Source organism: Salvelinus alpinus, chromosome 22 (genome assembly GCF_045679555.1).
Source record: "Salvelinus alpinus chromosome 22, SLU_Salpinus.1, whole genome shotgun sequence".
Lineage (NCBI taxonomy): Eukaryota > Metazoa > Chordata > Actinopteri > Salmoniformes > Salmonidae > Salvelinus > Salvelinus alpinus.
Genome location: NC_092107.1, coordinates 14924182 through 14935222, shown reverse-complemented (window position 1 = coordinate 14935222; position 11041 = coordinate 14924182). Strand labels below are relative to the sequence as shown.

The 11041-nt window shown below is 42.1% G+C and overlaps 1 protein-coding gene across 4 annotated transcripts in view; it reads right to left on the bottom strand.

Annotated features, from left to right (window-relative positions):
* Window positions 1-7248: 7248 nt before the first annotated feature.
* LOC139549138 (echinoderm microtubule-associated protein-like 2) overlaps window positions 7249-11041 on the bottom strand; it is a 31409-nt gene continuing 27616 nt past the window's right edge. For all 4 annotated transcript variants that reach the window (XM_071359290.1, XM_071359291.1, XM_071359292.1 and 1 more), the window contains 9 exons: window positions 10063-10188; window positions 9728-9859; window positions 9423-9490; window positions 9139-9227; window positions 8859-8956; window positions 8667-8754; window positions 8476-8571; window positions 7961-8091; window positions 7249-7733 (listed from right to left, as the gene is read on the bottom strand). In XM_071359290.1, coding sequence (XP_071215391.1) covers window positions 7608-7733; window positions 7961-8091; window positions 8476-8571; window positions 8667-8754; window positions 8859-8956; window positions 9139-9227; window positions 9423-9490; window positions 9728-9859; window positions 10063-10188 — 954 coding nt within the window. In that variant the 3' untranslated portion in view covers window positions 7249-7607. The remainder of the gene's footprint in view (window positions 7734-7960; window positions 8092-8475; window positions 8572-8666; window positions 8755-8858; window positions 8957-9138; window positions 9228-9422; window positions 9491-9727; window positions 9860-10062; window positions 10189-11041) is intronic.

Below are 11041 nucleotides of genomic sequence, written 5' to 3'. Positions count from 1 at the left end.
GATCAAGAATTATTACTAAAAGAAGCTTTCATATCAAACCCGACGTCCCGAGTCATTACTTTGAAGATAGTTATTCTAAAGTCAGTGAACATTGGGTTCTTGGTCACCTCCCTGACCAAGGTCCTTCCCCCCAATTGCTCAGCTTTAGGAAGAGTCTTGGTGGTTCATAACTTCTTCCATTTAAGAATGATCGAGGCCACTGTCTTCTTGGGGACTTTCAATTCTGCAGAAATGTTTTGGTACTCTTCCCCTATCTGTGTCTTGACACAATCCTGTATCGTAGCTCTACGGACAATTCCTTCGACCTCATTGCTTGGTTTTTGCTCTGACATGCACTGTCAACTGTGGAACCTTATATAGAAAGGTGTGTACCTTTCTAAATCATGTCCAATCAATTGAATTTACCACAGGTGGACTCCAATCAAGTTGTAGAAACATCTCAAGGATGATCAAAGGAAACAGGATGCGCCTGAGCTCAATTTCGAGTCTCATAGGAAAGGGTCTGAACACTTATGTAAATAAGGTGTTTCGTTTTTTAAATTTCTTAACACATTTGCAAACATTTCTAAAAAACATTTTTCACTTTGTCATTATGGGGTATTCTGTGTAGATTGATGAGAAAAACAAATATTTTCATCAATATTAGAATACGGCTGTAGCGTAACAGAATGTGGAAATAGTCAAGGGGTCTGAATACTTTCCGAATGCACTGTACCTCAGAGAAGATTTAAGTGCTGTTACCGTCACAGCCAAGATGGGGTTTTGGGCTGGATCCCGGGGCATAGTTTTGAATGAAAACAGTACTTCATATTCATAATATTAGAACATTTACAGGTTCACCTCAACAGTGGGATACTTCAAATAAACTGTTATACCAGCACTGTATGTAATGAGGTGGTGGAGAGAGAAAGATAGAGAGAGTGATAGTGATAGTGATTCAATTGCGGCCATGAACAAGACATAAATGATTGGAAAGTAATGGTCAACACCAAAAGAGGGATTCAATGTGAAATGAAACCTGCTGAAATCATGGCCCGTCTTTCTGTACATCACACTAAAAGGCCTCCATCCTAGCAACAACAAAGTCATTCCAGTCCATTAAAAGAGCTACCGTCCTCATTTTACGGTGCATAGCTCCATTTCAGAGAAATTCATCATGTGTTACACCAGATGAACTGAAGATAAAGAGAGAGAGAGAGAGTGTGTGTTCCCCACTATGCCTTGCCGACCCACTACTGTGGCAAATGGAATGTGGCAAATGCACAGCACAAACAGCTCTGATCAAACCAAACCTCCAAAGAGACACAGAGATAGATAGCCTAGGGCGATTAGAATCTACAGGAGAGATAATGGCAAGGGGTTTGTCAAATGCAGGTCTGGAGTCATAGTAACCTACCTACAGTAGCCTATGGAGCAATGCGTTGTAGCTTATACAGATTTCCACGTCAGATCAAATGCTTATTTGCTAGATGCAAGTTTTTCCACCATAAAACAAATACATTGTTTTCTATATTCTATGAGCTCCTCCCACCAAGTCCCCCAGTATGTTCTGGACATGAGTCAACACCGTGACAGGAGGAGGACATTGTGTCCATGATTAAAAATAAATAAAAAATCCACTTACCGGTATCCATTTTTAGTTCACACAGAATACAACAGTGTAGCCTACATCAATTACTACATTACTCAGAGTCCAGGCATGGGCTGATTTCAGCACTAGAACAATCTCCGCCAAGATGTTTTAGGGGATCTCAGCTATCTGGTTCGCTCTCAACAGAGTTCAGAATGCGCAGCCATTCAATCCTGTAAAAGCCTGAACTTTCTACCGTTACAAGCACTGGGCCAAGCAGTAAACAAATGTCGGGCACTGCAGAGCTTCAAGGCACTGCAGGATATACACTGAGTGTACAAAATATTAAGAACTCCTGCTCTTTCCATGACATAGACTAATTACCTGAATCAAGGTGAAAGGTATGAGTCCTTATTGATGTCACTTGTTAAATCCACTTCAATCGGTGTATATGAAAGGCAGGAGTCAGGATAATGAAGGATTGTTATCAATTGAGACATGGATTGTGTATGTGTGCCATTCAGAGGGTGGATGTGCAAGACAAAATATTTAAGTGCCTTTGAACAGGGTATGGTTGTAGGTGCCAGGCGCACCGGTTTGCGTCGAGAACTGCAACACTGCTGGGCTTTTCAACAGTTTCCCGTGTGTATCAAGAATGGTCCACCACCCAAAGGACACCCAGCCAACTTGACACGACTGTGGGAAGCATTGGAGTCAACATGGGCCAACATCCCTGTGGAACGCTTTCAACACCTTGTAGAGTCCATGCCCAACAAATTGAGGCTGTTCTGAGGGCAAAAGTGTGTGCAACTCAATATTAGGAAATTGTTCCTAATGTTTTGTACACTCAGTGTACATCATGCACCAGTTAGCAGCCATTCAATACAGAAACATCAACATTCCACTTCAAAAGCACGCCTGTGCATATATGGATCCCCTGTAGTGTAAATTAATTATTGTTATGGACATACATTCCTAGCTGTGTCTTTTTGTCTTGGTTTGGGGTTTGACCCAGGCCAAACCCAGGCTCTTTTTTGAGTACAATTTTCCAGTAGCACATATTGTAAACAAAATGTTGGACAGAACACTGCTGCATCACCGTGCTTTAATGATGCTGTAGTCTCTTGTAAAGATATAATAGCCTTTACTGACCATGACTGCTATGATTGATTAATAAAAAGTTAGCATCATTTAAAAAAGTAGTATCTGGATATGTGAAATATTCCCAGAGAGGAGACTGGTACATGTATTCTGGAGAGAAATTACCCTCTGTTTCCTGTCCTTTTGTACTGGGCAGAGCTCACCAGATAGAGGATATCAATGGCGAAATAACTTAGCTATCAAATAGATTTGGAAATTCTGATATAACCCAGACTATAGTATTGATAGAAGGTCTATTGAAGAGGTCATAAATACTATATCCAGTCTACACAGTGAGAATGATTTACACATAAATATGGTAATGATTTACATTAACTGTATAAGGAAGCATTCATTAGGCATCTATAAGCACACCGTAAATATGTCATTAATCATTCGTAAAGCTTTCCACATTTAAAGAAGGGACTTTTTCACCCAGGCAGGTTTCTACAAACTGTCACACCCTGATCTTTCACCTGTCCTTGTGCTTGTTTCCACCCCCCTCCAGGTGTCGCCCATCTTCCCCTGGGTACCTATACCTGTGTTCTCTGTTTGTCTGTTGCCAGTTCGTCTTGTTTGTCAAGTCAACCAGCGGTTTGTCTCAGCTCCTGTTTTTCCCCAGTCTCTCTTTTTCTCGCTCCCCTGGTTTTGACCTTTGCCTGTCCTGACTCTGAGCCCGCCTGCCTGCCATCCTGTGCCTTTGCACCTACTCTGGATTACCGACCTCTGCCTGACCTGACCCTGAGCCTGCCTGCCGTCCTGTGCCTTTGCCACTACTCTGGATTATCGACCCCAGCCTGCCTTGACCTGTCGTTTGCCTGCCCCTGTTGTAATAAACATTGTTACTTCAACACAGTCTGCATTTGGGTCTTACCTGAAACGTGATAAACATTACCTAAGGATTTACATATATTTCCTACCTGTATATCCTGAAGCATACATTACACATATATATACTACATGTAAACGTTAAATTATTGTTACATGGAGGATTAATGCCTTAAACATAGAGAAGGGGATTTTTCACCCAGGGCAGGTATCTACAAATAGTAGGTATCTATTATAATTTTTCACCCAGGGCAGGTATCTTTCCCACATGATGACAACAACATTCCTGCTCAAAATATATGATGTGGAAATATAGTGGGGTCTGAAATTTGTCAAATATCATACCACCAAGACATGCTAACCTCTCACCATTACAAATAATAGGGGAGGTTAGCATGTCTTGGGGGTATGATCTTTGACCCTCTGTATCTTTCTCCCTCATCATTCACGATTCATTCAGGATTATTCAAAATCATGGTGGCATCCACATTTATGTAGAAGTGTTTAGTAACAAATTATATTATTATTTACAATAAAAAGTACTCCAAAATGACACAATCGATTATTTACTAATAATTTCTATTGGACATAAAATAATCTGAAACACAACCAAAACAAACTGCAAATACATCCAACAAGTTTGTAGAGTCAAGATCTTGATGTAGTCATTGCATGCTAGGAATATGGGACAAAATACTAAACAATCAATCATTTTGACCCCTACCTTGTTAAACAAAATGTCTTTCTCTGCGCAATTGTATTAGTATCAAATAATATAATTTCCCAATTTTTTTGGAGCGTACAATATAGCTCAGTATTTGAATTATTTACTTTATACAGTCATTATTGCTCATCTTTATCAAGGCTGTCAATTTTGGACCCCACTGTAGACTTTTCATCTCAGTGGTCACTCGGGTGTTGTAGAAACTGCATCTGTCCACATGACCTGTGAGTCTACATTGTGATGGTGTGAGATCCAATTAGTCTTTCATCCAGTCTGCTGGGAAGTCAGGGCTATAAAGTAGAAGATAGAATGTTTATGGGCACCTAAGTGAGGGCACATCTATAATTCACAAATGGAAAATGAATCCCAGTGTATCTCTTCTGCATATCCAGCTGGAGATTGATTCATAATGGCCGACATAAATACTGCACACAAGACCAGAGAGAAAGACATGCCGTATCAGCTTTCCCAGTCTTGTGTACTGGAAGGTGATCAATGAAATGGTCCTCGTTGAGAGTGAAAGGGAGAGGGCTTCTCTCCAGTGTGGTGGGCTATGGGAACACAGTGTTTTCAGAAGCATGGTAAACAGACTCAGCACGGGCTAGACGTGTGTCAAAGAGTCAAATAGATGTCAAGCATCATTTTATGTTATGTGGGAGACCCAAGTCAAACTCTTCCACCTGCTGCGGTTTTACTTGGAATCTGTTTTGGCCTATCTGCTTATTTTCTGTCCTGAATCACCATCTCTAAGGGGTAAACATCCAACAGTTATTCCCACTTTCCTACTAAAAATATGTGCTTTGTTTTAAGAGGATTCATTCCATTCTAATTATAATTTATACACAGAGATCCAAAAATGTATATGGAAACATAAATCAGAAATATTCTGGTCTTGAATGGTTCAAGAGATATCCCGATTAATGATTCCTCCGAATTGGCTATTGACTTGAATTACTACTGGGCATCCAATGGGCACCACACTTTATAGATCTTGATATTGGACTGGAGCCATAACCCCCTTGTGGCCATTCTTAGGTCTACAAATGTTAACCCATCAATTCAGACAGGCACCTTGCGGTGAGATTTAAAATAAACTTTTTCAAAATAATTCAAAAGAAACACAGACAAGCCAATTGCAGCGAATTGAGACAAAAGATGTAGCATTTCATTTGTATTCTAGATTTGGAATCTTGCCTAAACCTGTAATATTTTATGTTTATCAGAGACTTAAGTATTAGAGCTAAATATGGATAAATATGTTGGTAATGAGTCTGAGACATCCATCTGTCTTTGAGCCCATTGTCCTGACAGAAAAAAGCAGCTCAGATTTATTTACACTGCAAAAAGTTCAAATGTAAGCAATCTTATATTGAGTAATAATAACGTTAAAATTAGTGTGTGTGGGGGGGGGTTCTTACCATGCAAAAGTATTATTTTAACCCTAAAAAGGCTTTATACGAGTAATTTATCTAATTTCAACATTTTCTACCTTAATTGTCAATGTAAAATATCTTAAAATATCCTGAAATAAAATAAATTACTTGTTTTAACTTGATTCCGACATCTGATAAGCAGCAGGTACTTCCAAACATTGACCTACTTTATGGTAACCAAATTATAAAAAATTGCCAAATCATAATTTATACCACAAAGAATGTCATTTTTGTCATCAACCTTAGAGGGATATTCAAGGGGGAGAGATGGGGTAAATGATCTAGACTTTGTTACTGAAGTTGTTCTATTTTGAGCCTGGGCTTTAATCTTTGAGTGAAAAAACAGCAAAAACCACTCAACAAGCGGCTGCTCGGCACTGCTGCTGGGAGTCTCATCCGCCTAATTCCACTCGAGAAATGTTAGCAATATGGTTTCATATCCGCCAAGAAGTCGATATTATTACCCCCACCCCCCAACCTCAGTGACTGAGGACCAGGGAGGGAGCCGCTTGAGGCGGCCCGGAAAGAGGCAGAATAGTGTTCCCACACACCAGGGCTTCGACACAGCCACAGCAGCATCAAAGATATGCACTTCCTCTTTGAAGATTAAAATCCACTAACCTTCCTGCTTGAGCTTGGGTTTGGAGAAATCCGTTTCACATAATACAGTACAGCAGGGTTTGGTATATGTAGACAGTCAACGCACATGCCACACAATTTTCTTGTTTGTTTTCAGGAAAACATGGGAATGTTATTAAAATGATGAGTGAGGTATTCTGAATAGTTGACAGATTCAATTTCAAGTGGGACAGCAATTACTTTGATGCACAAAAAGGATTGCAGAGGTTTTTGGTGCAAAACAATCCACAACAAAGTACTTGAAAGTGTATTTGCCAACTATGACCTTTAAGTGTTTTGAAGTACTGAGTAAAATGGGATTCCAAATGGTCAGTGATCAAGAACATTGTCTGTTTACCTAGGGGTTACAGGGAAAAAACATGACTTCATCCGTACGATTGAAGAACAGAGGGCAAAACAAATGGGATCCTGAGGAGACGTTAATGCTTTTTCTGAGGATTATCATGACCTTCTTCCTCCTTGCTAATCAGGCACGTGTTGACAGGTCACCACCACATCAGCCTCATGACCAATAACAACAGGTTAGGCCTGGACCCTTCAAACAAATAGGTTAAAAGGGATGCTATTGTTGTCAGCATGTTGACTGTCTAAAGAGAACAGCGGCAATACACAGCAGGGGTCACTTCTGAAAATACAATGAAGTACGTATTCTCTAGGCATGTGGAAAAAGCCTAGGGTGTAAATTGGAAACTTCTGTATGTTTCATTGGCAGGAAGTGATACGAGTATACTGTAGTAGATGATTGACTACATACCGGTAGCTTTAAAGCAAGTCAGAAGACCAGAAATGGTTTGCAATTGTACATTCAACATCATTATTTTAGCGCTACATTTTAAAGTTGCTGTACACCGTTTGAATCACTGCCTCTGGTAAAAAGCTCTTTAAATAGAGTATCAGAGAGTATTCAAACATGATTGGGTTAGAAACTTTATTAACAAAACGAAGGCAAAGCACAGCTTAAGCTTACTCCTAAATATGTATTAAGTGCCACACCACCACATTACAGTTAATATTAGAATACCACAGCCACTCAGATATACCTCTATAGACCTTTGCAACATAAATAGCAGCTACAACTGTGTTTAAATAGCCTTAAAATAGTCTCACATGCTTATTCTCTGAAGTCAGTGCCCCAAATAGTGGCACCTCAGGACAGTACCATCAAACATATGTGCAGAGAGGAGAGGGTTAAAGGTGGGTGTTTTTATAGGCACAGCATTGCTGCCCTCTGGTGGGCAGGAGGCGACGGTGGAGACTGATGCAGCAGGGTTGTCTAGGCGACCACCCACTGGAGGATGCTGGTGTCCTTCCCTCCGGTGGAGATCAGGTGACTGTTGTCGTGGAGAAAGGCAACGTTGGTCACATGGCTGCTGTGGCCACCATAGGTATGGCTTGGGGCCTGCATGTCGTGACAAGGAGGGAGAAGGGAGACGGACACAAAAGGTTAACAATTAATCCACTGAGGGAAAAATCCTAACTTCCACTTCATGAAAAAAAAAAAATATTTATTGGAAGGATTTCCCCCTGAATGATTAATTACATATGTTTAGATGCAAACAGGTTAACTTAAGTGGATGAGAAAACACTCAAATAAAACGTATAAGATGTAAATGATGACAAGCGTACCCTTGGCTGGGAGCAGGGGTTGGAGAACAAGTGCACTTTGCCAAAGTCGTCAGCAGAGGCCAGCAGGGAGGAGTCATGTGACCTGCACACGGCGTTGATGTCCGTGCCGTCAGCACCGTCAGGCCAAACGCCTAGATAGAACCAGTGATATAGCAGTAAAACAAAATAGGTGGGTAAACTTTTTTAACCCACCGGTTGCGGTGAAAAAAGTAATGCTTAAGTTCCTATACTTTCAATGCATTCTTCCGCAAAAGGTGGGTAGACTGGGCTGGTTTGGTTCACAAGTTAACAGAGGCAGGAAACAAGAGACTTCCACTTTATACAACTGCAAAGAATAACAGCTCCATTTTAAAGTGGTTGGACTGCTGTCACAATCTGCAATTGCTAGAGTGACCTGAACTGACTGTAAAGAACTCAGTGAGTTACAGTTGAAGCATGTAAGTTTCGTTTCTTGGATTTATAAAGCTACAGTCTGGTTTTGCCTACATTACCCCAAACAGGAAGTGGTAACTCACCAAAGACGCTGAAGCCTAGAACACAAGTGGAGGTTGCCCACTCCACATTACGAACTAGGTCCATGCTCGTCACATGTTTGCCGCTTGAAGCTTCCCCTTTACCACAAACAGAAGACGAGCTTGAATGTACCACAACACTACATAGACTACAGTTGTAGACAGAGTTATCCGCTTGGACAAAAGAGGCTCACAGAATAGGATCTCGTAGTCTCCTGAGTTGGTTACAATGTATTTGCTGTCGACGGACCAATCCAGGTGGGTAACAAAACTGGAGTGACCCTATGGAGGAAAAAAAGTAAACAAAATCACAAAAATGTTAGTGTAATAGTTCAGAAAAGAGAGGGATTTAATTTTCCATAAAAGGGATTGTCTTTCTTACTTACAGTGCATTTCCCCACGCGGCTGTACTTCTTGCCATTCTCCATCACGGCATAGATGTAAACAAAGTTGTCATGGGAACCTACGGCTAGGAAGTTGCCGTCTAAGAGCAGGAGAGTTATTTTTTTTATTTTTTTTTGTGATTGTGGATGTAGGAGGAGGTGGATAAGAATACTGTATAATCCTGTACTATTTTGTTCAGACTTATTAGAGCCATTAACAATGTGTATATTTAAGGTGGGATACACAGTATTATATTGTAAATGACGGTGTCTTGTACAGTACCTGGGGAGTACTTGATATTAGAGATTATCTCATTGCCATCAGTGTGCATGAACACCAGGTCTCGGGTGTCAGCGTCCAGCACCAACCACCTACAGACAGGATGAGGAAGTATACTGTAGGTGAGACCATTTGATAGTATCAGGGGAATGACACCATGTACTCAAATTCCATACCAAATCCTTCCTCCTGTCTAAATTAATTGGGGACATTTGCCGTTAGCGTTTCATTGTCCAATAAGAGACGATTGGTAAGCCAATGTGTGAGGGTCTGAGGATGTACAGTACCTTCCTGTCATGGTCCCCACTGCCAGCACAGCTCCACTGGGATGGAACCCTGCAGAGCGCCCTGGGTCCTGGGGAACGGAGGGAGACATGGAGGATCAGCAGGGCTGCATGGTGCACCATCACATACAAGACACTAAGTCAGGACACGTACTATGGACTGATGTAAATTCACTAAAACAGCTAGATGTTTCAGGTGCCTTTGTCATTACAGCAGGACCAACTACGTCAAACTACAACTCTCTTCTGGAAGCTGGTGTATATTCAAAAAGAGAGTAGCTACAGAGAAGAGTCGGAAGATTGAGAACCTCGATGGTCTTGCTCCAGAGAGGCTGATGGGAGTTGGTGTCCCATAGGTGGACCTGCTTGTCCTGGCCACAAGTCACAAACTGCTCCATGGAAGGATGGATGTCCAGACCCCACAGCTCATCTGTGTGACCCTGAGAGATTAAGAGACAAGGCAAGAGGTGAGATTATAGAGAAAGGGTATTGCATGTACAGAAAAAGCAAAATGGAGACAGATGAGGAAGAATGGTAAGAGAGGAAGGGAGAGAAGAGAAATATGGGGGTTATAAACAGATATATACTTCCTACGGATACGTAGGAAATAACTAGTTACAGTGGCAATTGAGAGGTTGTGTACCTGTACTATAGGGTTGAGTGTTTCAGGGAAGGAGCCTGTAAGGATGGTGTTCTTGGTGGTCCCCACTAACAGCTCCCCCTGCTTCCCCTCAGTCACGGCTCTCACTGGCCCAAACGCCTCAGGCACCTGAGAGAGGACACACGACAGCAACAAGCATAAAACTATACATCTCATCTGTCATTCTCAAGTTGCATTACGACTACCCAAAGGACACCCACACTACCTAACGCTCAAAAGTTTGGGGTCACTTAGAAATGTCCTTGTTTTTGAACAGACGCCTCACAAGTCCTCAACTGGCAGCTTCATTAAATAGTACCCGCAAAACACCAGTCTTGAGATCCGGGCTCTCCGCTGGCTATGGCAGAACACTGACATTCCTGTCTTGCAGGAAATCACACACAGAACGAGCAGTGTGGCTGGTGGCATTGTCATGCTGGAGGGTCATGTCAGGATGAGCCTGCAGGCGGGGTACCACATGAGGGAGGAGGATATCTTCCCTGTAACGCACAGCGTTGAGATTGCCTGCAATGACAACAAGCTCAGTCCAATGATGCTGTGACACACCGCCCCAGACCATGACGGACCCTCCACCTCCAAATCGATCCCGCTCCAGAGTACAGGCCTCGGTGTAACGCTCATTCCTTCAACAATGCGAATCGGACCATCACCCCTGGTGAGACAAAACCGCGACTCGTCAGTGAAGAGCACTTTTTGCCAGTCCTGTCTGGTCCAGCGACGGTGGGTTTGTGCCCATAGGCGACGTTGTTGCTGGTGATGTCTGGTGAGGACCTGCCTTACAACAGGCCTACAAGCCCTCAGTCCAGCCTATGTCGGACAGTCTGAGCACTAATGGAGGGATTGTGCATTCCAGGTGTAACTCGGGCAGTTGTTGTTTCCATCCTGTATCTTTGAAAGCCAGGGTCCTGAAAAAGGGACGTTTCTTTTTTTGCTGCGTTTAGTTAACAAACACTGGGTCTTT